This window comes from Cibotium barometz, chromosome 59 (assembly GCF_041138505.1).
Source record: "Cibotium barometz isolate CiBa-2024 chromosome 59, ASM4113850v1, whole genome shotgun sequence".
Classification (NCBI taxonomy): domain Eukaryota; kingdom Viridiplantae; phylum Streptophyta; class Polypodiopsida; order Cyatheales; family Cibotiaceae; genus Cibotium; species Cibotium barometz.
In genome coordinates, this window is record NC_141104.1 from 33,008,073 (window position 1) to 33,034,779 (window position 26,707).

Genomic DNA, 26,707 nt, shown 5'->3' on the forward strand with positions numbered 1-26,707 from the left:
AGTTGGCCATAGCTGGAAGGAAGGGTTTCCACAGCAGCAGCAGGACATGGATACCGCCCACACCAGGGGTACACTGATTGATCGTGCGATTGAGCTTGGGTGGTCCAGACGCCCACGACTACGGAGGGGGGCATCCCAGCATAGACGGAGGTTGCAGCGGCAGATTCGGATTATTCTTGCGAGGCATGCCGGACACCCAGTCAGGGTGCTGACCACAGAGGATATTGAGGAGATCCGCCAGTGTCCGATGCGGCACATACTATGAGATGGAGGCACCTCCATAGTGTACCCCTCCGTCCCACATGATATTGTATCCCTTCACTATATTCCACTCACCTCCATAGCGTACCCCCCCCCCCCCCCCCCCCCTCGCTATATTCCAGTTCCAGTTTCATTTTCTAGGTACCAGTAGTATCATCTTTATTTTTCATTTTTCTGGGTTTTTTTATCCAAACATTGTATCAGATCCACCATGATGTAACTTTTGGTCTCATAGGTCATTATGGCCTTTTGAAGACGTTAATATAACATTTCATTTCATTTCATTTCTCTCTCTCTCTCTCTCTCTCTCTCTCTCTCTCTCTCTCTCTCTCTCTCTCTCTCTCTCTCTCTCCCTTGCACACACCCAAGCTCTCCATTGCAGGTAAGCAATTTCTATGTTTTTTGCTTTGGAGCTTGTGTGTGTGGGAGACATTTCTCTCTCTCTCTCTCTCTCTCTCTCTCTCTCTCTCTCTCTCTCTCTCCCTTGCACACACCCAAGCTCTCCATTGCAGGTAAGCAATTTCTATGTTTTTTGCTTTGGAGCTTGTGTGTGTGGGAGAAGAGGTCGACTGTGCATTCACAACAGGAGAAGAGGTCGACTGTGCATTCACAACAGGAGAAGAGGTCGACTGTGTGTGGGGGAATCTGAAGAGGTCGATTGTGTGTGTGGCAACCTTGTAAGGGCGGCCTTCTTGGCCGCAGCCGGCGGCCTGCCTAGCGGGCGGCCTGCCTGGTGCTGCCAACGGCCAACCCACACGTGGCCAGCCAGGCTAGTGCCGACGGCCAAGCAGCCAACCAGGCCAGCGCCGGCGGCCAGCCCCCATATGGCCAGCCACGACCAGCGCAGCCGACGGCCTGGAGAAGTCGACTAGAGAAGTTGGGGGAAGATGACCAGCGCAGCCCACAGGCGGCCAACCATGGCCTGCACAGCGGCCAGCCACGACTAGCGCAGCCGGCGGCCAGCCCCGACGGGCGGCCGGCTTGGCCGCAGCCGACGGCCTGCCCACAGGCGGTCAGCCCCCAGGCGGATGCAAGATTTAAAAAATAATAATAATAAATAAATAAATAATAAAATCCAACACCAAGGTGGTTCCCACATAGGTTCCCGCGGGGGAAAAATTTACAACAAGGGACTATCCCCGCATATATTTTTGGGAGGAAAAAGTTATACACGGCACCAGGGGGGGCTGGTTTCCACAGCGGGATGGTATTCGTATTTGGGACATATGTTTCGGTGAAGCTGTTTCCACAGAGGGACACACGAGACTTGATGACCGCCGCCTTTTACGGCTCCAAGCGGTTGTTCGCATGATAACTGTCAATTAATTTTTTTATGAGTTGCAGGACTTTTCTCTCAGATCGGAGCATCCCGAAGTAGCGACGCTTGTAGAGGCTCACAGCGCAACACAAATCGGCAGTCGACGACAGTCGCAGGCGACCGTAAGGGGGATGACTATTCTCTCTCCACTGCTCATTTTATTAGCGTTTTTTGTAATTTCCGAGTTCTCGCATTTTTATTTGTGCAAGTATTAAAATATGTCTGCTAGGCGTAATGTGTCCCCACCGCCTTCTACTTCTCTAGAGTTTTCAGGTCTCTTATCCTCGGTCGCGAGTTTGACCCCGACCGAATTGTCAGGCCGTATACGCCCAACCGTTGTCCGGTCCGGAGCGCCCTCCTCGTCTGTTGACCCCGCCTTGGGACCCAGCGAGCCCGCAGTGGCCGCAGTATAGCAAATGACCCCTTTCTGGCCGATGAGCCAGATGACATGAACACCGACGTCGTCGCAAAGGGGACCGAGGAGGACCTCTTGGAATATGACGACGACGATTATGACCTATTGGACCCTGCCGACATCCTGACAGAGACGGAGCTCTCTAGTGGACTTTTTAAATATCTTAATGCAAAATTGAACAATATGGGTAAAGTCCAGGCTGACTTAGTCACGATGCTACAGAGCATCTCCACACGGTTAGACGCACTTACAGCCGCCTCGGCTAGTACTCTGACTCCTCGTGATAGACAAGCTCCTACGGCACGGGTGAGCGTAGCCTCGCCAGTGGTTGCAAGAGTATACGCCGATGCGCCTGCGGGGCCATCCGTAGAAACAGCTTCGTCCTTATTGAAAGACTTGAAGCCGCCTAGTTTTGGTGGCGAGGAGAAGGAGAGAAACAAGGACTCGGTCAACATGTTTCTAGCGAAGTGGTCAGACATGCACGCGCTGCGACAGCAGCCTAGCCAGGCGCAACCCGTAGAGGCTAGCCTCTCATTAACCGGCAAAGCGTACAAAGGGTGGAAGAGTTTGACAACTCGTCTTGCAACTTGGACGGAGTTTGAAACGATGTTTCGAAAAGAGTTTTTGCCTGTTAATGAGGTGGAGAGAAGCTGGGAGTTATGGGACAAGTGCTCGATCGAGAACAAATCCCTGACTCAGTACATCTCAGACTATAGGGAGATAGTACTCAAGCTAAAGGAGATCGATAAATTCCAAACATTGCGAGGCTTTAAAAGAGGCCTCAAAGATGATTACCTTGAGTACATAGAGCCCTTACAGCCTAAAGACTTACCAGAGGCAATTAAGTATGCGCAGATATTCGATGACATCAAGCGCCGTAGTGCGCGTGGTGGTTCGAGCAAGGCTGAGGATAGTGAGAAGAGGAGGTCAGGCCTTAAAAGAAAAGGGTTCCGCAGTGATAAGCAGGGAGATAGGATGGACCAGGGAGGACAGGGTGGTCATTGGTCTAAAAAACCGCGACCATCCAGGAAGAAAAGAGACAGCGAAGTCCAAAAGAAAGAGCAGTATATTAAAGCGCGAAAGGAAAATCGCTGCTTTAATTCCAACGATGTAGGACACACAAACGCTGAGTGTCCAAAACTTAAAGCCAGCACGAGCGGTAACGAGCCCAAAAGAGATGGCAAATCCTCTAGGCAGTTGCATACAGTGCAGAGACACTCTCTCAGTTCCGCAGAGTTCAGAGAGGTGACGATGTGTCGTTGTGATGAGCATCACGCTTGTTCGGTGACACCAGCGATGTGGCAGCCTACTGTAGGTCCGCATGACATGGTGCCCATGTATGGCACCATAGGTGGCCGTAGAGTCAGTTTTTATCGATGATGGAGCTAGCCACAACTTCTTGAACTACTCGTTAGTCAAGAAGTTGGGATTGACTGAGACCCAGAGCGATCATGAGTATACTCTTGGCCTAGCCAACGGGTATGACAAAACGATATAGAAAACCGTAGTATTGGGGGTCCCATTATCTATGCAGGACTACGAGGCTCCGCTTGACTTTCAGGTCACGCACTTAGCGAGAGCAGATGTATATCTAGGCAGGGAGTGGCTGTATGGCTTGGGTCCTAGTCTAGCTCAGAGTTACCTACATAATATGCTACGTTTTAAGAAGGGCGACCGTACAGTCCCCGCCACACCACTTATTTCCTCCATGGAGCTGTGCACAGCGGTCCGCAGAGACCAGATAGCAGAGATATATGCTTGTTACCCTCTTTTAAATTCTGTTTCCGTAGATGAAACTGTAGATGATGTTTGCATAGACAAACAAGGAAAACAAAATAGCCTTGGACGAGACCCACTGTTTGAAAACCATGTTTGGCATGCATGCGATTCAAACAAGAAAAAATCCAAGGCAAAAGAGACATTAAAGAAAAAGTACATATACTTTAATGAATTTATTAGAGGAATTTCAGGATGTCTTTCCTGATGATTTGCCAGATGGCTTATCACCATCTAGAGAAGTAGACCATGGCATCGAAGTTATGCCAGGATCATAACCTATAAGCAAACTTGCTTATAGATTAAGCCACTCCGAGGCACAGGAGGTGAAAAAACAATTGACAGAATATTTGAACAAAGGCTTCATTCGGCCTAGTTCAAGTCCGTGGGCATCGCCTATTCTTCTGGTAAAGAAGAAAGACAGATCTATGCGGATGTGCATAGACTATAGGGCTCTTAATCAGATAACGATTAAGAACAAGTATCCGATGCCACGCATGGATGAGTCATTTGATCAACTCTATGGATCGAGATACTTTATAAAAGTAGACCTGAGATCAGGGTATCATTAGGTTAGAATTAAAGCAGAAGATGTTACGAAGACAACATTTAGGACCCGTTTCGGGCATTTTGAGTTTTTGGTTATGCCATTTGGGCTAACCAATGCTCCAGCGACGTTTATGACATTGATGGACAGCATTTTACATCCATATCTGGAAAAATTCGTAATTGTGTTCCTAGATGATATTCTTGTGTACAGTAAGACACAGAAAGAACACATAGAGCATTTGCGTCTAGTGTTTGAGTTGTTGCGAGAGCACAAACTATTTGCAAAGACTAGCAAATGTGAATTTTTTGAAACAGAAATTCACTACCTTGGCCATATTATATCCACCGATGGTACGCGGATGGAGCCAGAAAAAGTAGAGGCTATTCTTAAATGGCCAACGCCGAAGAATCTCGAGGAACTGCAGATTTTTCTTGGCATGTCAGAGTTCTACCGACAATATGTGAAGGACTACGCGAAGATCGCAGTCCCGTTGACTGACCAGTTACGGTCAAAAGCTAAAAACATTAGTTGGGGGAAAGCCCAACAAAAGAACTTTTTTAAGCTCAAGGTGACCGTAGCAGCTGCACCTGTTTTGACTATTGTTGATCCAAATGAGCCGTTTATCTTGGAAACAGACGCTAGTAATGAGGCCATTGGGACCGTACTTATGCAAAGGGGACACCCAATTTTATTTGAGAGTAAAAAGTTAGATCGTGCGCAGCTTAACTACTTGGCTTACGAGCGAGAGTTACTAGCGATAGTTCATGCACTGAAAAAGTGGAGACACTATTTATATGGTGCTTGTTTTGAGGTCCGGACAGACCATGAAAGTCTGAAATGGCTTTCAAAACAAAGTGAACTGAAGGGTAGAAAAGCTCGGTGTCGCATGCCACAGATTAATGAACTTAGTTTCACAGTCTTCAAGAATGATTTCTTGGAGTCACTACGTGGTTTATGTGAGCACGGTCCATCTTTTACAGAGGTCTGGCGCATTGTACGCGTACGCACTTCTTCACAGACGTGACCACCTCCCTCGTTGGCACGGATTGCTAGCCTGGAGAGACTGGCCGAAGGTGCAACGAGAAGGGAAGCGAGAGTTAGTCCGGAGGAACTAGCCGTGTCTTCTCGGTATAGTTTGGAGCCGGAGAGCTCTGACGTAGACCCTTCATCACCTTTGACAGCCACGGCTTCAAAGGGAAGTGATAAACTTCATCGGGGGGGGGGGAGGGGGGAGGGGAGAAATATGCTAATTACTCCATTGACGACGGGTACTTACTCTACAAGGATAGAGTATGTGTACCAACTATTGGTGACTTTCGGGCTCAAATTCTTAAAGAAAGTCATGATAGTCCAAGTGCGGGTCATCCCGGGATTCAAAAGACCTATGCACTAGTAAAAAGACAGTTTTATTGGCCTAGTTTGTTTAAGGACGTCCAGACTTATGTGCTGAAATGCAATAAGTGCCAGGTCAATAAACACGAACGTCTTAAGATTGGAGGACTACTCCATCCGCTGGAGATTCCTCAGGGAAAATGGGAAAGCATTTCCATGGATTTCATTACCGGTTTACCCAAGACGAGTCAAGGGAATGACTCGGTGTGGGTGGTAGTGGACAGGTTAACTAAAATGGCAAAGTTTATCGCCACGAAGAAAACTATTACGACGCCAGAGTTGGCAAAAATCTTTATTGAACATCTCTACAAGCTATATGGCCTGCCCGCAGATATAGTGTCTGATAGAGAGAGAAAGTTCAACAGTCATTTTTGGAGGAAAGTCTTCAAAAAGTTGGATACTACTCTGAGTATGAGTACGATAGATTATCCGGAGTCTGATGGTCAAACTGAAAGAGTTAACCAAATTCTAGTTGATACGTTGCGTTCTTATGTTAGTAAGAAGCAATCTAATTGGGAAGAGTACTTGCCCTTATTGGAGTTTGCCTATAACAGCTCCAAACACTCAGCAACTGGATTTACACCATTCAAGTTAATGTATGGATTCCGGCCGAGATCTCCGATGGCTGTAGGCCTAGAAAAGGATAAGATTCAATCTGTCAAGGATTTCCTTGAAGATATGAATGATATGCTCAGAGCCGCACGTGAGAGCATTCGTAGCACTCAGGATTGCGCTAAAACTTATGCGAATAAAGGACGTAGAAAGGTGACCTTTGCAGAAGGTGACTTTGTATTCCTCAAGGTTCCTGCGCAGTCAAAAACCATGAAAACGGGAAAGTGTGATAAACTTTCTCCGAGATATTGTGGTCCTTTTAAAATCCTTAAGAAGATTGGGGACATAGCATATAAACTTGAGTTACCGGAGAGTTCTCAAGTCCATCCTGTCTTCCATGTCAGTAAACTGAAGAATTCAGTTCACGGGTTAGAGAACGTAGTTTCTCCAAAGATTTTGGTGGACTTGATAGAGCCACCAAAGATACCACATGAACCTGAAAAGATTCTAGGGTATCGTAACAGACAAACCCGACATAAAGTGTACTAGCAGGTACTTGTTAAATGGACAGACAGGGATGAGGAGGCAGCTACTTGGGAACGCCGTAGTGCAATTTCCAAGAGGTTTTCCCAGTTTGTTTTCGAGCACGAAAACTCTTCTTAAGGGGGGAGTAATGTCACGTAGGCTTTAACGCCTGTGACCGACGCAGACCGGATAGCCGAGGACGTGGCCATCCGGGGTTCAGTGGGAGAGGACGTCCATGCGGAGTCATGGGCGGCCAGGCTAGTGTGAACGGCAAGCCACACACTATATAGCCTGGGGGATGAGGGACAATCCTCATTCTTCCTCTGAGGCTGGGTGGTGAGCCAGAGGCCGTCCCCTCCTGTGGTAGCACCCGTAGCGGCGCTACGGAGATCTAACAAAAGGACTCTCACAACACGATGTTGCGAGCGGAAAGGATCGGCACTCAGAGAGGAAAGGGAGAAGGATCGATGGGGTTATTGCATGGGATGGCAGAGCTGATGGTGTTGATAAGGCGATCAATGGGATTTTCGCATGGGATGGTAGAGCTGATGGTGTTGATAAGGCCTGCCCGCCACACAATAATGCTCTGCACTGATGCTGCTACATTACAGGGAGCTACTTAAGAGCCAAAAGAATGGGTGAGGCCCGCATTCGAACTGTCTTCATGGAGTGTGAGATTGTTTGCCCAGGTAGTGTCTTGAAGACACACACACCAAGTCATTCCAAAAATCAAATGGAGGACAAGTAAACAATGTACTTGCTGAGAAGGACTCTATTCTGAATCCCTAGATCGATGATGCTCAGTCCTCCCCTAGCCTCCCAGGAGACCTTCATTAGGTAAAAATGCTAATCTCCCAGAGACCTTCACTTGCGCATTACAGTTACAAGTTGCAGATCAACCTCTGGATCTACGCAATGCAGGAGTGAGAGAAAATGCAACAACAGGCAATGTACTACATCATGGCAAGGACGACTTGTGAATCACCACCCCTTACCTCACCAAGGAGAGTTGAGTTGTTCTTCTATAGAAGAGCTATTAGCAAATTAGGGTTAGGATTATGCAAGATTATGTAAACACCTAAGGGAGTTTAAACTGAAACATGATGCTATGATGTTTGCATAAACAAGAAAGGAGTTAGAGAGAGAAGAAAATGCTAGAGAGAGAGTAAGATGTGATAATGCTCAAGATTGCACAACTCAATGATTAGATTGATATTGAAATGAAGTACAAGCCCATGTATATAAAGGCCTTTTCCAATACCAAACCATTTGACCTTATTTAATGCATGCTTATCCACTCTAAGAGGTGATTTACACGTAGACACACACACATACACTTAACTCTCTATAAGAGAGAGTATATACACACATGAAGATCCGAATTTCCAGCAAATCTCCCTTGGAGCAAAGGTGGAAGTGAAATGAAACCCTGAGGAAGACACTACTACCCTTTGACTTTGTAACCCATATAATGATAAAAGATGGGAGAACATATATTGTCTCCAACAAACCCCTCTACCGAATGCCTAGAGACTGACACAATGCTGGATACATAGATGTTCGAATTAGTGATACATATCTAGATATATCGGAGATCTAATACCCATAGGATTGATACAAATCCTAGTTGGAGGTTGCCTTTCGAATGTTAGGCCAAGAGGTCCTTGGTAGCAAGAGCAGCCTAAAAACCATCATGGTTCTCAACACAAGAACCCCCCTATGCTTAGATGAAGGAATCCAAAGCACACACAAAGAAAGATTCACACACACACACACACACACACACTGATTATTACATCTCATTTTCGAGGGACTATCCAGGCAGAGGACCCATGACTCAACACACATAACACATAGATGATTATGGGAGATCAAATTCCCCTTTGATGCTAGTGATGTTACCCTTTTTGCAGCATCATTTCCAGTGGATTGCGTGCTGGAGCGTGAGTACAAAAAATATTTTGAAAGTCAATGTAGAACCCCGTGTCGGTATAGACGCCCGTGCCGGTGTCACAAGGACCCATGATGAAGCACATTAAAAATGAATGAAGCTCGGAAGTGCTTGCCCTTCCCATGTGAACAGGGGCTTAGGGTTTTATTAAATTTTGATTTTTATTGATTAATCTCAAAATAGAGAAACCTTAACCTAATCTTATCTTATCTATAGATAAGATTATCGTGTGGCGGATACTAATTGTGACTTGCAATAGGAACGTCAATAGGAACATCAGTAGTCGGTGAACGGATGACAGCTCAACGAGGGTAGCAACGAAAGTATGCACATCAACCGAAGGAGCAGCGCTAGTAGCTCATGGCAATGTAGCGGCCACCAGAGATGGGCTGCTGTAGATGTTTAGGACTTGACTCTGCTGGGTAGCTCTTCTACGTTTGCGATGCTGGAGTTTCTGTTTTCTGATGTGCCAAGCTGGAGGCTGCCACGCTGCTTCATGATGATGTGGTGTTGTGTTGCTGCTTGCTCTTTACTGCTATGCTTGTCGCTGCGCTGCTGGTTGTCGACGGCAAATGGAGTAGCTGTTTAGAGACGGGCCAGGGTGGCTAAGATGTAGCCGGTGGTGCACTACAGGCAGGTGCAGCTAGAGTACAGGTGGAGCAACACTAGTCAAGCAAGGGTGCTGTCACTATTGAAGCCCTTGCTCAAGATAGGCAAGTTGTCGGCGGACAACAAAGAGCTTTATGAAGCAGCCGATTGCACCGACTCTGCAAGCAGAGCAAGATGTGAGGCAACGTTGTGTGCTACCGGTAGATAATAGTTGCGGTAGTTCCACTGGAGTCCACTCTCTCTTCAGAAAGAGCCAATTGTGCCTCTGTGTAACGGGTTGGCCGGGGATAGTAGTTTTTGTAATCCTAGGTTACCTAATCTTTCATAACCCTAATTCCAATCTGCAAATATGGTATCAGAGCTCTCATTAGCTTTCGATTAAGGGGTTTCACATTTTAGGGCTTTTTGCATTGGGCAACATGCTCCAAGCTTAACCAACAAAGCATAGCATCCACGGCCCTCCATCAACATAGGAGCAAGAGAAAGAAGTAGAGAAGCAACAAATCGAGCGACAAACACCTATGGGGGTTTAAACTGAAACACGATGCTAGGGTTTAAACTGAAACACGATGCTATGGTGTTTGCATAAACAAGAGAGGAGTTAGAGAGATAAGAAAATGCTAGAGAGAGAGTAAGATGTAATAATGCTCAAGATTGCACAACTCAATAAGGATTTGATTGATATCTCCAACCTCCACCAATTACATGCTTTTTATAAGTAGCCTTATCTTTTGACTCAATCAAATCAAGGACTAAGTCTCCCTAAGGAAACTTTCTACACACTTACACAATATCATATCCAAGCCTAAGAGGCTATTCACACACGAACACACACTAGTACACTCATAAGGAGTGTTTATACGTAGTTACACTACGGCTACATATTTGGCCTTTGACATTGGAGCCCATACAATGATAAATAGCAGGAAAACATGTGTTGTCTCCAACAAGAGCTGCTTTGAAATGCTTGCAAGAGAGGACACCATTTCCTGTTCAGTAGATATTCTAATACCTGCATGGTGACCAAGGTACGTGACTGGACTGAGTGTCCCTAGGAGCCCCTCCACTAATCCCCAAGCTGTTGTAGGGGTCTTGCTCATCAAAATGCTATAGGAATTGCTCCCATTAATTCAAGCTCTTGAGACCAGAGAAAAGAACTATATGGCTACTGCAAATATCCTCACGTTACCCTGCTTCCGTATGTCCATTCCATGTGATTCAAATTACTGACCTGCAGTGAGGTGAGAGGCATGTACACTCGAGCTGATATCAAGGTTGTTTCCTACTTCAAATAAAGTCAAAGAGTCGAGCCACAGAACTTCCAGCAATACAGTCATATTTCTTCTCTCTCACAAGCAGTAAAGCATTTCCAAGAAAGGCAGAGGCACATCAAAAAGCACGAAGTTCCGGAGAATACCTTGGAGTATCATGGCTACCAGCATCAATGCAATGCTCCAAAAGCTCTATGAACTTGTAAGGGAAAGTCGTGAAGTCCACGAGTATGCACTGTTCCACTTTCAAGCTTTGAAAGTCATCTTCGCTGACTTCTAGGAAATAGAGAAAAAAAGGGTCTGCTTCATTCGTGAGCTGCATTCTTAAGAGCTGCAAATTTAAAAGAATATAGTTGGACTTCGCAAAAGCATTTTGTTTCATGCAATACACAACTTCAAACCAAACCTATTTTAGGCATGTGTATCTGCATGTGTGCTTGCGTGTGCGTGCATGTGTGCATGGGCATGCATGTAAGTATGCATGTATGTACAATTTTTCCCACAACCAAAGAGGGTTTCTTGTTCTACCTTGCTAGATCTGTGAAGCTTGCTGATGCCCATAACAATTCTTACAGTGAGCTCCATGAGCCGGTCTTCAGACCCTGGCAACTTGGTGACTCTCACTGGGATTGCTTTTTCAAAAAGGGTGGAGCTGCTCTCCATGATGTTCAGCTTAACTATGTCATCCATCATAAAAAGATGCCTGAATAAATTGCATGAAATGAGTCAAAGTCTGTGCAGACCCTTCTGTCAATCAGGTGCACAATGTCCACCATGGTCACATTTCCTCAGCTGCAACTCATCCTGGTCTTCAAAAAAGGCAAGGTTGGAAGTGAGGTAAAATGTCAAGCATACTCGGAGGATAGAGGGATGAAATGCAACCGATTGATTGACCTGTTCCAAGAAGAAGAGGAAACCAAACAATTTTTATTCAAAACCTTGGGCATGCAGCAAGGATCCAGTATTGTGAAGAGGAAACATAGCTTGAAAGTTAACTTCTTCTAAGGAAGTCCTTAGGACTCCTTACCATGGCCTGTACCGTGTAAAAGATGAAGACATTCAAACACTTGCTCAAAAAAAAACTTCAGTAGAAGAAAGCATAATCAGGGATTACAGTATTGTGTACACATTGACAAACAAATCAACTAGCTGAGCTTGCAATATTTGCAAAGCGCAAACAAATTCTATGGGGTGAGCTTCTGGAAAAGAGAGGTTTTGAAGCTAGACAAAATGTTGATTTGTTTCTTAAAGTGAGAAGGATTAGACACCAGGCTTGTCAGGTCCTATTAGAGCGGCCAGCTTTGGAATGGCCAATCATTGGAGCCATCCCCAGCCAAAGTCTCACTTGAGCAGCTAGGAACAACACATGGACAACCTGAGTTGCCCCGTCTAGGACTTCCTTCTATACACCCCTTCACATGTGTCTGATGACAAGATGCCAACCTATCCCAAAGAGTCAAAAATCTTCAAGGAGCAGTCATAATACAGCGAGAGTCCAAGGAGGTATGGCCATGTAGCCCAAAAACTTGTGGGGGGCGAGCATTTGGGAGGCTGACAGCACAAGCATCTTTTTAGAGCAACAAAACATGTACAATGTCAAGGATTGTGACATGTGAGGGATGAAGACCGTAGTAATCACAACCTTAGTCTACACTTAACTGCACTTAATGATGTTTAAGAGACAAACAGATATGTGTCAATGCAATGCAGCTATATTAGATGAATGAAAGATGTTACAATGAGATCCAAATGGATCTGTAATGCTGAATATGCTGCCTATATGCTGAATATGCTGGCTGAACTGCTGTCCACTCTTTCCCTTGTCTCCTGGGAAGGAAACACTGAAGGGAGGCTTTGGAACAGATGCGTAATGCTGATGGAATGATGAAACGCAGACCTGTAGGGCTGAACTGGCTGCGTTTTGCTGATGAAGATGGCTGATGTTGATGCGTTAACTGATGATGCTACTGAGGATGATGCGTTTGCTGATTATGCTGCTCCCAAGGCTTCCTGGAGGAGATGCGTTGGAGCACAAGGGACTGAATGCTGCTATGCTCAACCTGAATGGCTGAATGGAGATGCTCTTCTATTTATATGCATAAGGGCTGCTGGTCGGCCAGCCTACTGAATGTCCACGACTGCATAAATAATGCCACTAATAGCATAAATGCTAGTCGGCTGATGTAAAATGCCCATAAAATGCCTGAATAAATCATGATTAAAAGCCTGATGATTCCTGATGATGCTAATGATGCTAGAATGAAGCCATGTCACTGTACACCTGACTGGTGTGCACGTGACATTCCCCGCTGCTAAACTGTTGCTGGGTGATAAACCTGGCAACCTTCGACTCTACTGCGATCCTTCTCCTCCGAACCACTGCCCCCTTCTGTCTTCTGCTGGGACCGAGGCCGTCTGCAGGAGTGAAATCCTTGAGCCAAGACGCTATGTACTGCGGGAACTGAATGGCAAATACCTGAGTCACCCCTGACCCGTTCCTGGAAACCTTTCACCTACCATCTCCGTCGTACCTGAAGCTCGGAACCTCCTGAGGCGATGTTGGAGCAAACTTCCGTCTTCTGTGGAAGAGAAACCCCCTGCTGCTGCTGCCAGTTGAAGTCCAAAACTTATGTGCTCCTTTGATGATGGATGTCATTCTTCCCTGAGAGTTCATGGGTAACATGTATGCAGGACTGACTGCTAAGATGACTGCTAAGATGACTGCTATGATGATGACTATGCAAACCATGTGCAACCCTATATGCTGTGCAAGAATGCAGATGGATAGGTTACTGATGCATACCTAAGGGAAAATCCCTAAGGGTGGCTTGCAAAATTTTGAGAACTGGGTTTAACTGTGCGGAAGCGATAAAAATGATGACTGACTGAATGACTGATGAACTGAACATGCTCTAAGGCTGGTTACCCTGTAACGCTCTGATACCAATGTGACATGTGAGGGATGAAGACCGTAGTAATCACAACCTTAGTCTACACTTAACTGCACTTAATGATGTTTAAGAGACAAACAGATATGTGTCAATGCAATGCAGCTATATTAGATGAATGAAAGATGTTACAATGGGATCCAAATGGATCTGTAATGCTGAATATGCTGCCTATATGCTGAATATGCTGGCTGAACTGCTGTCCACTCTTTCCCTTGTCTCCTGGGAAGGAAACACTGAAGGGAGGCTTTGGAACAGATGCGTAATGCTGATGGAATGATGAAACGCAGACCTGTAGGGCTGAACTGGCTGCGTTTTGCTGATGAAGATGGCTGATGTTGATGCGTTAACTGATGATGCTGCTGAGGATGATGCGTTTGCTGATTATGCTGCTCCCAAGGCTTCCTGGAGGAGATGCGTTGGAGCACAAGGGACTGAATGCTGCTATGCTCAACCTGAATGGCTAAATGGAGATGCTCTTCTATTTATATGCATAAGGGTTGCTGGTCGGCCAGCCTTAATGCAGTCGGCCAGCCTACTGAATGTCCACGACTGCATAAATAATGCCACTAATAGCATAAATACTAGTCGGCTGATGTAAAATGCCCATAAAATGCCTGAATAAATCATGATTAAAAGCCTGATGATTCCTGATGATGCTAATGATGCTAGAATGAAGCCATGTCACTGTACACCTGACTGGTGTGCACGTGACAAGGATAACGCATAAAAGTAAAAGATAGCAAGTCAAAGACGAGACTGAAGACAAGACCGAGATCTATTCATCTGACTCTTCAGAACAAAAAAAGATACACGAGATGCTAAAGTCTCTCCAAGATTTGTTTCATACTATCAGTAGGTTTATCCCGAGCATTTATGACAATCTAGATAGAAATGGCTAACTTATTTGGGCAATTCTTTCCCGAGACTTAAGGTAAGTCGTAAACGTGGGAACTAGTTACACCATTAACAAGGGAAATCCTTGAAAATTGCCATAAGTCCGCTTTTGACTATGAAACATGAGATAAGAGATCCAAACTTGTCAGTACAAGAAACAGAGTGATCATTATTAGTAGAGATTACATGTAGACCTGGCTATACCTGCATGATTACAAGTTGAGCAAGTCATTTCAGTGGAAAAATAAAAGACAACATGTATCCTAGGATGGGATGTGTAAATGTGTACTTTATATTCATTGCTCAGATACAATATGCTATAAAAAGATTTTCTTGTGAGACCTTGTGTTGTCAGACACAACTAACGGAAGTGGCCTATTATTATGTGTAAGAAGTTTGAATACCAATGGCTTCAGAGAGCTTGTGTTGTCATACACATCTATCAGAAGTGCATAAGAAATAAGAACACTAGTGCCTTTCCTGGGAGTAAGCACTGGAAATCGCTGGGGCGTCTCAACTTGTCATCATCTCATCCTCATTAGTCACTATGAATTGAGATTGGCATGAGCTTAAGCATAGTAGTTCTTGTAATTGACTCTTGGTTTTCGGTTAGAGTGGTGGCTGGGCATTTATGGGGCACGGGCCTGTGTAGGCCGACCTGTTGCCGTTTGCATGCACTTGAGCTTATGGGGTTGACATAATATACTGTATGTGAACCGGAGTGCTAGGTTTCTATGCGAGCATAGTGGCCATTCCAAGTAGGAGAAATACCTACATTACTCTGCAGACTTGCTTTCATAAATATCGGTTCACTATGGTCCATATTGACAATGCATACTTCTACGCATTATTTTGCAAGCTCTGGTTTTCTCTCTGCCCAACCAGCTACCGTGCATGCACGTACGTGTGTATGTTCTCTTTAGTGCTAGCCTTCATCATGGCTGAGTCTTCCCTTCACCCCAGGAGAAGTGATATAAACTCAGATTGATGATATCTGTATGAGTGAACCTGCACCTAGTCTTGGGTGGTGGTGATGATATCTTTATGAGTGAACCTGCACCTACTCTTGGGTGGTGATGATGTTGGTGGGATGCCATAGCACGAAGTGCTATGCATGATACAGTTAATTTGAAGCTTGGAGAGTAGGGAGTCATGGAGTCAAGATCGCACTTTGGTTTTTGTTTTGGAAAATAAGCCGAATGTTCCTTTAATATATTATCTCCTTACAGTAAGGCATAAGCTCTCAAAAGAACCAATTCTGAAGCAGAACAATAACATAATCTCGGAGTTTTATGAGGCTGAATGATATCCATTCATGTCCTTTCCGAAAAGTCTTGACAGTTGCATTTGCAAAAGCTGTGCTGTAGGGTGGACCGTGGGTAAAGGTGGTTGAAAACCACTAGGTAAAATTTTCAAGGATAGAAAAAAACAGCATGGCAATGTGGGTTGCTAAAATCTAGGTGCAAGACAGCCCTTTAAGAAAAGACTAGCAATGCACAAAACTAGCAATCATGTTAGATAGTCATGTAGCAGCTGAGATGTAACTCGTTATCTTTCTCCAAGGCCACAACCCCCAAAATTTATTCTCAAAGGTGCAAAATGGGCAATTTAGCTCGGAGCAGCATAAATGTGTGTACTTTCGAAACTAATTTAGTGCCATAACCTCCACACACACAGCTCCATAAGTGTCGCACTAATCCAGCACTGATCCATTTCTGCCCACTTAATACCCTTTGAGAATGTATTCCTTTCATACTAAGTTCTAACCCCTTTAGTCGATCATCCAGTATTATTTCCTACTGAAATACATGCTGGCTTGTCATGTGTAGCACTCCAACAATGATCACAAGCATGGCTTATTATGCTTTGTAAGCAATGAGCATTAGCAAGCAATTTCACCATAATAATTCGATCTAGTCTTGAAGATTATGTTCTTCTTGTTGTCTGGTTGAAGCTACTCATAAACCCTTTCCATCCCAAACTTGTAAGAAGCAGGAAAGCATGTTTTCTGCAATAGCTACAGAAATGAGGTGCCAACTCCCTTACTCTAAGCAGGTGCAGGCTTCTATTGGTCACCTAACAATGTGGGAGGCTAGACAAGGGGAAGATTTTTTTCTGGGTGTGGCAAAGCTATAAATTGCAAAGTGCATCGATGCATGCCATGAAGGACTAGCAGCAGTAGGGGCGGTAAAGAGATTTGAGGGTGCATGTGCACCCTCCTTCCCTTCCCCCTCTTTAAGCAATTCACACTCCAATACAGACGGTGCATAGAGACAGCTTTCAAAATGTCATTGTGTGCACAGTTGCAACCAATGGAGAACAGTTAGTAGTTAGTGCAAGCAACGTAACATTGACAGCTTCTGAACCATGATCAGTAACACCTCACTAAGTTAGTGCTACAAAGGCCCTTGCAGTATTAACATCATTTTTAGAAGCTGTATGCAGGATAAGTGTGCTATCACTTAGATGCATTCAAAACCAGGCAAAATCAAGCAAAACTTGACAGACTTGGAGAGCTCTCTTCTTTGCCAGTAACTTATTCCACCTTATCGATGGCGGTTTTCTCTCTGTTCTCATGGCAAGTTTTGAGTGCACATCCCAAATCTGTGACTGGGGTGCCTCATTGTAGGGTCATCATCTCAGATCCTGAGGTGATTTACACACTTGGTGGAAACCCAGAAAAGAGGGATCTCTGAAAACGGGGACATCACCCATTCTCATGGACGGGAAGTCTTCCCCGTCCATCTCCCCACCCACCTGGAACTTACGCTGAGAGCTCTGCAGTTGTATAGTTTAAGGGAGATCATATTATGCTCAATGTCCAGATGGCTCATTTTTACAAACATGCTGTAAATTACAAGAAGACTAGATCAGTACCCCATCTGATGACTTTTTGGGCACTTTGTGAGGGGGAATGTGTCATGTGCACATCGGCATGAACTGTCTTAATCGCTGATTAGTGCAGCAGTTAGGACAAGCATTTAGGTCAACATCAACATTACCATCATTGGAAGGCAGGAGTACCCTGTCGGCAGCCTCTACAGTGCTGTTGACAGCTTTCTAGCAGGCAGCTGAAACCCTAAAGGTGGCCAGGACAAGGTGGCATCACATCATGTAAAGCGCAGCATTTTATGAGACATTTATGTATTATTTTTGTCCCAGCAAACTGGCCGACAGCAGGACAGATGGCCGATCAGCAACTTCTCGCATATATAAGCATCAGTCATAATTCAGAGTTAATCAAGTCATTATTTGGCATCTCATTCATTCATAGCTTCAGTAGAAGATATGTAAAAGGACTAAGGGTCAACCCCTTGGGACCAAAGCCCTAAACCATGTACAAGCATTCAGCTACCTTTTTGTACCATATTAATACAAAAAACCCTAATGCCCAATCTCTCTCTTCTTCTCTCTCCTCTCTGTCTTAATCATGTTAATTAGCATCAATGTTCCTAATCAAGCTTAGGGCTGTGAATCAGTACAACAAGGCTTCCACACATGCAACATTGGTATCAGAGCATTCACGCTCAGCCCACTAAGTTATGTCCCAAGGAAGGTGCACAATTCCAACAGAAAGGATGCAGCAGGGTAGCAGATGGAACGGTCTGCAAATAGGTGAAGCCAGAGGAAGCATTCCTTGAGGGTAGGTATGCATACCCAGTACCTCATTAAGCTCTCGTATCATTTCCAAAGGCCTAGCAACAAGCATGATCAGTTCCGGTAGGTGACCCAACGCTGTGTCAAGGTTAAGGGAAAGTAGGCATGGGGACAGCAATGAACAGATGCTCAATTCTTCAGCAAGACTTGGAAGTGGAGATCAGGAGTGAAGGTGTTCGGACAAAAATATCAATCAGTTAAAGTCAAAGTCAATAAGGTAGAAGTCGAAGTCAGTAGCAGTTTAAAGTCAGTTCAAAGTCTAGGGAGGAAGGATGACAGAGTGTCCACCCCGTCATCAAGTTTAGCAGAAGGGAATGTCACATGCACGCCAGTGTCATGGCTAATCTTCGGCATGAACTATCTTAATCCTTGATTAGTGTAGCAATTAGGACAAGCATTTAGGTCAACATCAACATTACCATCATTGGAAGGCAAGACTCCTCTACAGTGCTGTCGATAGCCTCTAGCAGGCAGCTGAAACCCTAAAGGTGGCCAAGACAAGGTGGCATCACATCATGTAAAGCACAGCATTTTATGAGACATTTATGTATTATTTTTGTCCCAGCAAACTCGCCGACAGCAAGGCAGATGACCGACCAGCAACTTCTCACGTATATAAGCATCAGTCATAATTCAAAGTTAATCAAGTCATTCTTCAGCATCTCATTCATTCATCGCTTCAGTAAGATAGGTAGAAGGGCTAAGGATCAACCCCTTGGGATTGATCAAAGCCCTAAACCATGTACAAGTATTCAGCTACTTTCTGTACCATATTAATACAAAAAACCCTGACACCCAATCTCTTCTTCTCTCTCCTCTGTGTCTTAATCATGTTAATTAGCATCAATGTTCTTAATCAAGCTTAGGGCTGTGGATCAGTTCAGCAACGCTTCTACGCATGCAACATTGAATGTCTCAGGAAAAGTAAGCATCCTAGGAAGAACATGAACCCTCCTACCATTGATATTCAAGATGCTCTTTGCCCTACCAAAACAAGACAAAGATGGGTTATCGTTAGGGATGGACTACAAGTGCAACAGATCTGGTCCTACACAACCTCCCACCGTTGATGCCCAACAGGCATCTTCAAATGGAACAAAATCGCCAAGATCTCCGACAAGAGCATGATTTACATTGGCTCTTAATGGGGTAGGACCTTCATTGACTCCTAACATAGTGGTTGAGTACTTTAGGTACGGTGCAGTATGGTACGTGTACGGTACGAGTACGTAAAGTACGCATCAAGATAAGTACTTTAAGTATGTTCACGGTTTTTTTTTGTATACATATGTGTGTGTGTGTGTGTGTGTGTGTGTGTGTGTGTGTGTGTGTGTTGAATGTCTCAGGAAAAGTAAGCATCCTAGGAAGAACATGAACCCTCCTACCATTCATTGATGGAAATACCTACCTACAACCAACCTCTTCATCAGCTACTTGCACTCCATGGCATTTACCAAGTCCATCTCTTACCTTGGAGGGCCGCCACTTGCACACACCATCAGCAAGCGGGTGGCGCATTCCTAATATTGGCAATGAGTGGCAAGTTGCACCGACGCCTCCCTAATATTGGAGGATAGTCGGGGGCAGGCTGCACAAGGAATCACGCTCCACGTTCAAAGGTGGGCACTTCATGGCCCAAACGGTACACCTACTTGCATGGTGGTTGGACCACTTGTATAAATGAGTAACCTTGGGATTGCCACGAGAAATCAATCAATCAATTTAGTGAATGAATGCAATTGTTCTTGTTCTTCATTGTCTTTGTGCGTGTCTCTTTCCTTCAAAAAGTGTGTTCTACTGAAGTGTCAGCTTGCCAATTGCCTAATATCAATGTCTCTTGGGTGCACGTCAAGCATAGTGTCTTACCAATGTGTGTGAGCACATAGTGGAGTGGGCTAGTGTAGCCGCACGTCTCCCTAGCCAAGTAGGGACTCTTGCAAGCATACTGCCATAGAGTGAACCCATGACACAGAAGTGTCACAAACCCAAGCAAGGTTTGCTACTGGTACGCTAAAAATTTGGCGATCTTGTTGGGGACTCTCAACAAACAAGAGTTCCTTGAGCTCCTGTCACAAACGAACGCGTGGTTATACAAAATTTAGCACTTAAATCACAAGATTTCCTGCCTTATCCCACATACACAGCCATACATCTTGTCAAAAGTACATGGCAATGGTTATACAATTAGGAAATACTGAAAATAAATGACACGGCACTAGGGACCAGAAGATGGGCTGCCCCCGCCCCCCCGAAGGATTTGTATTGCCATAAGGGAGTAAGAATTTCACAAGTACATAAAACGGGTGGCCTGGCCCAGCCATACACCACCGTCTCTTCCAAAATAACTGAGCATGAAAACAATTCACAAATGCTATTGCCCACAAGTAGCCCAGCTATACAAGCTAGCAATATGGTGCCCATCACGGTTCACCCCTCACCAAGATTGCCCAGCAATCCCAAAGAGAATGGAATCCCAACTTTCTACAAATGTAACTTAGCTTCAATAAGATCAGCCACCCAACGGCTGAAAATCAACCTTAGAAAAATGCCCAGCATTTCCCAAGGGTTCTCCCGTGTAGAAGTAGTAGAAACTGGAACCAAAATGATTCTTCCACAGCTTCAATCTTTGGGAAAAGTCTTCTTCTTCTTTTGCAAGCTTGAATAGAGAATTTCAATTCTGAAAATCAGAATTCAATCAGCTTCTAAGTGTTTTTGGAGAGAGAAAACACTACAATATGGCTGGAAAAATACTCTGCAGTAGGTGCACTAGGTAGAGCAATGCACAAAGACCAAACAGTGTGTTGAAATAGGGCTGAAAATCAGAATTTATAGAGCTGAAATCAGTCTAGAAGGAGGCGCCCAAAGGAAGATAAAGGATGGAGGGTGTTGCTCATGAGAAATTGTGGTAGAGAGTGATTTGTGCATGACTTTTGGATCAATAAGAGTGGCTACAATCAAAAGAGCAACTCGAGTAGATAAAAAGTGTGGAAAGGCTTACTTTACATACTTTTCTTTTGAGTTAACTAACTTGCATGACTTCCTTTGGAGAAAAGTGAGCTTGCGTGATTTACTTTTAAGAAAAGTAAGTGCTACAAGCAAAAGAGCAACTCAAGTAGATAAAAGTGTAGAAAGGCTTACTTTACATACTTTTCCTTTTGAGTTAACTAACTTGCATGACTTGCTTTGGAGAAAAGTGAGCTTGCGTGATTTACTTTTAAGAAAAGTGAGCTTGCATGCCATATTTTTAGATGCATGAAAGGATAAATGTCACGTGCACACCCATGCCATGGCTAATCTTCGGCATGAACTGGCTTAATCCCTAATTATGTAGCAACATCATCATTAACATCATCAGTAGCCAAGCATCAGAACCATTCAATTAGCACTACCATCATCGTCAGTAGGAGAATCATTAACATTAGCATCAGAAGCATCATCACCATCATCTTCAGCACAGCATCATCATGAGGGAGTCTAGCACCCTGTTGGTAGCCAACAGAGTTGTCCAGACTACAAGTAGCAAGGGTCTAACAGCCTGGCATAAGCTGTGGGCAACATCAAAGAAAAGCACAGCATTAAAAGGGGTTTTTAGCATATATTTGTCCACCGAGCAAGCGGACTATTGATGGCATTGGCTGTCCTGGTATGCATGTAGCCAGAAAAGCTTGCACGTCGCATGCACGGGAGTTTCTGGTTTTGCATGTCACATGCATGGGAATTTCTAGCTTTGCATGTCGCATGCATGGGAGTTTGTGGCCATGCATGTCGCATGCATGGGGGTTTCTCATCATGGAGAAGAAGATTATCAACTATAAATAATTGAATTGCCATGCATGCATGGAGATCGAAAACCCACATAAGAATGGGCTGCCTTCAAATATCAACTATTCTTTACAAATCCATCAATACAAGTTAACTGAAGACAGATTATGTAGCATACTAGTCCATGGGTGCAATCCAGGCGTCCCCAGATCCATGAGCTTCTCATGCAATGAAATCCAGGCATTGTCCAAGCAAACAAAACAATAGACACAAATAAAAACAAGCCATGCACACAAATGTATGCATTTAAACACATATTTTGGAAGAAACCTCATCTATTTACATGTACTTGAAATTTACAAAGGCTATGGCATTTGGCTCTCCAAGATCCATCAAATGTCCATGGCATTATGTTTTTCATTTGGTTCTCCAAGATCCATCAAATGCCTAACATGCTTCTTTGCAGCTAGGATCTCGTAGAGTCAACTGGCATACACATACATGGGAAGCTTAACCATAAACATACCATAGCTACATGTAGTGTCCAACACCCATGTCCATGGATAATAGAGAATTTAGAATATGAATCCCAAGAAATTAGGGAGTACTTGCATCTCCCCATGAGTTCTAGAATCTAGTGTGCATGTCCAATACATGCTCTCAGGTTGGGTCATCGAATCCACTAAAGATCCCCTCGTCCATTCGTTGTTTCAGTCATAGTTTCAATTGTGTGCCTCCCTGTAGCCCTCCTCTACCATTACCCCTACCTTCACTCATGGCCAATACTAATCTCACCGGAACTAAACCCTTGGCGACCACCACCATGCTAGAACGTGTAAACATCAAGCTGCCAATCTTCAAAGGAAGAGCCTCAGAAGATGCCGACGACCATGTGCGGCGCTTTTGGCCATGTGCAGAAGCAAAGGGCTAGACAAGGAGGATGCCTATGTGGTTCTCTTTCCTTTCACCTTGGAAGGGTGAGCTGACAAATGGTTCAATCAATTTCCAATGAACCACTTTGGCAACTCGACAGTCCTGTGTGACCTCCAAAACCTTCTGTCCAAGCAATTATGAGGAGCGGATGTTGCACGAACTCCACCACTTGTTGAAGCTACTTCCCAAAGAAACAGTCTCTAAGCTCATGACAAGGCGACAATCTTGGTGGGCTCCATCTAGGTGACTTTATGGTGCACCAATGGATGAATCAAGCTCTCTCCATGCACCACTCATCAAAAGATCCTGGAGAGCCTCAAGCCAAGCGCCACTTTGCGGGAGTCCCAAGAACTTGCCGCTCTCAGCTTGAAAATGCACGTCTCTTTGAAGTGATAGCGACAGAAGGACTGACAGTCCGAGGTCCACAGCCATTGCCAATGACATAGTGATCAAGCTCCACATGGACTTGGAAGCTCTCAAGCTCCAGAAGGCCCACAAGGAGGAAGACTATCTCAAGCATGAGCTAGAAGCTCTCAAGCTCCAAAAGGCTCAGCAAGAAGAGGGTAACCTTGCCCAGCTCCGGAAGGAGATAGAAGAGCTCAAGGCTCAACAAGAAGCCAAGAGTACAGTTTGGTGTGCCGTTTGTCAAGAGTACAGTTTGGTGTGCCATTTGTCAAGAGATCGATCACACTCCACATGAGTGTCCAAAAAGAAGGTACTGCAATTTCTATGAGAAGAGTGGTCGTGTCACGTGAGGATAAAGATTGCTACTATCTTAAGAAGCTCCGCCAGTTGCACGCCAACAACAGCAGCCAATCCCACCAACAATTGCCAATCACTTGGCAAGCTCTTACACTCCTACTATGTACCAGCCGCCAATTCTGGCACCCAACTACACCCAACAAGTCTCTCCCTCACCATCAAGTCTTTCGGAGAAGGTACTCGCAGGTGATGTGGATTTAGCATATGCCAACACAGAGGATCAAGTGACTAACATTTTCACGAAGACATTGGGTACAGAGAAGCTTTGCAAGTTTAGGAGCTTAATTGGAATGCAGTTGAGCTCAAGGAAGCGTGTTGAGATATCAAGGTTAACTAGTGTTGCAAACATTGATGACGCACCAGGGTGATAGCTTCCACACTTATGCCATTGGCATTGTTGGTGAGATTATGGGCGAAATGGAGCCATTGGTTTACAGGTTGTGTGATAGCCACTTTGGTGTACTAGAGTTATAGCATAGTTATAGCACCAGCTCATGTAACCAGGTTCACACTATGGACCTTTCAATGCCCTCCAACTTGTCACTAGCTGTAATGCAGCATAACATGAGCACTAGTGTAGCAGTATCGACACATGTATCCATCATGATGATGTGAAAATCAAGCACTAGAAGGTTATTTACTTTGCATCACATTACAAGGTCTGCCTGTAGTTGTTCCTATACATGCATCACATCATGAACTGGTGAGCATAATTGGGCAGAAAGCCTCAGACACAAGACACAGGGTTCGAATCTCACCCTTGACAAATATCAAGGATACATCGACATCTTTTGTAAAGTGATTCACCCTCTTTCTTTGTTGGGATTCAGGAAAATTTTGGTCTAGTGCAAAGAGATGCAGGCACATTCGTGAAGTGCTGACTTGGAAAGTAGGACCTTCTTGCCATATAATGCCCTTCTGTACTAAAACAAGGGGAAGTGCCCCACTCCTATCCCTTTTCCCGATAATCTTCATCTTTCATGAACAAATACCTGGGGTATATATTATTACATCAAGCTGTGGCATTTTATGAAGAAATACTTTTTTACTGCATGATTAAGTATTGCCAAAACAACACGAGGCAAGGCTCAAGGGATAAGTTCACCATCAATAGCATGAATGAATCATATAAGTGGCTGATCAGCCAGAGGAAGACTTAAACAAGAATGGATAGTCTTTCCATTCAGTAAGGAGGCTCTTCCCTCTTAGCAATCCCAGATCTAGAGGAGCTGTGTATCCTCGATCAAATGGCCGTAAGTGTGTGCAAAAAGTACTTTCATGTGACAACAATCGTCATGATGTCATGCATGTGTAGGAACAACTACAGCCAGGCCATGTGAACCTTCAAGACCTTAATTTTTATATCAGCATGATGGATGCATATCTGGAGACAGGTACACTGGCTCTTATCATTGCAGCTGCCCATTAAAATTCCTACTCCCATTATAAAACAGAGGATCCCCTCCTTGTTGGTCAACATTCTGGCTGTTCGACCAGCGCTTGAAGCTTAAAATTTTTCTGAATCCACAAAATCCTTCAGCCCATCCCCAAGCACATCCCAGACGTGATAGAATGCTTCGTTATTTATATTGCCAGTAAAGAAAGAAAACAAAAGTATCTGCAGGAAGCGCAGGAGGTTAACCGCACCTGATAAAAACAAGAGATGCAGACTGTTAGGGCTAGAAATATCATCCATCACTCGCCAATCCGCACGGTGCAAGCTCCGCCACAGTCGACCTGAGACCAGCTTATGTCCACACACCAAGCCGTTCTCTGCACCAGCTTTCTTCAACGCGTTCTAAATAGATGACTCCATACCTGCTCGCGAGCTTCCGCATTTGTTCTATGCTCTGCAACAAGAGAGAAGGAAGGGGGGAAGCAAGCGAGCTGCTTGCAGAGGAGAGGGTACAATGCCGTCTTGAAAAACCTAGAGAACGCAAACCCTAACCCAATTGCGAGGTCACAATGAGCAGAAGGGGAGAGAGATGACTATGGCAGAAGGAACTGGAAGAGTACTGTGAAGGCAAGGTCTTCCATGAAGAATTTCCTCAGGCGGGAAATTTCCATAACTAACTAACTCAGGCACCACCTCGGCCATCTTTGCCGTCCGATCGCTCACATGCATCCACGGTTGTCCGCTACCCACGTGGCATTTTCGCATGTCCTCGCTGTCAAGGTTTTCTTGGTTTCCAACATTTCTCACACGCTTGATTTTTTTAACCAAACTGATATTACAATAATATAAGAAATCTAATATACCAATTAATTAATGGAGCAGCAATGGCATTTCTTTTTTTTTGGACCAATAATATATATTTATATTAACTATTCAAAAACCAGCCATACATCACCCCCAAAAAAAAAACTCAACTATCTACTCCTTTTTAACCTCATTCAGGATTTTACAAAGAAATTCCCATCTTTCATCCTCACATGAGAAGCTAGACTGATCCCACAAGATCTGATATCCCAGTAATAAGCAAGCCTCTATCATGGCCTCAGTAGTGTAGCCCCGCGAAGACTGTTTTTCTAACATTCCCCCATGCTTTGACCACACCTTGACAGTAGGTCTAGTGCCAATCGGGTTCTCAATAAAGGCCACAAAGATGTGATCCATCTGTTTTTCCTTGTGGTACCATCTCTGAGTTTTAGGACCAAATCTTGGAGGCCTTTTCTTCTCAATCCAACACCTCACCTGCATCCAACAACCAGCATTAGGGAGAGAACCCTAGTATGCATGAAGCTCAACCAAAATCAGGGATATAATCAAGGCATATTTCTCTGCAAATTTTGAATCAGCAAATCCAGCTCCAGAGATCTAATTTTGTTTATGTTACATACAGACCAGCACATGCATATACATTTATACATCAACTCAATATCCTGCAATCCTGTACATGTAGCCCTCAAAAACATAATTTCATTTCTGCTAGTCCAAATTTCCCATAGAATGCAAGTTCTGACAATGTTAAACACCAACCCACTTTGCTCATCATTAATTGCCCACTTCCCAAGTAGCCAGTCCTCCCAAAAGATTTGCATATTCACACCCCTCTCTATCCACTTAGTCATTTTGCACCAGGTACTCCTCAAGGCTGGGCATTCCCAAAACACATGCTTGCGACTTT

The 26,707-nt window shown here is 44.5% G+C and overlaps 1 protein-coding gene across 1 annotated transcript in view; it reads right to left on the reverse strand.

Annotated features, from left to right (window-relative positions):
- The window catches only part of LOC147605736 (uncharacterized), a 69,902-nt gene extending 44,227 nt beyond the window's left edge, over positions 1 to 25,675 (reverse strand). The window contains exons 1-3 of the mRNA XM_086793419.1: positions 25,227 to 25,675; positions 11,149 to 11,514; positions 10,767 to 10,951 (exon numbers count right to left, since the gene is read on the reverse strand). Coding sequence (XP_086649545.1) covers positions 10,767 to 10,951; positions 11,149 to 11,313 — 350 coding nt within the window. The 5' untranslated portion in view covers positions 11,314 to 11,514; positions 25,227 to 25,675. The remainder of the gene's footprint in view (positions 1 to 10,766; positions 10,952 to 11,148; positions 11,515 to 25,226) is intronic.
- Positions 25,676 to 26,707: the final 1,032 nt, after the last annotated feature.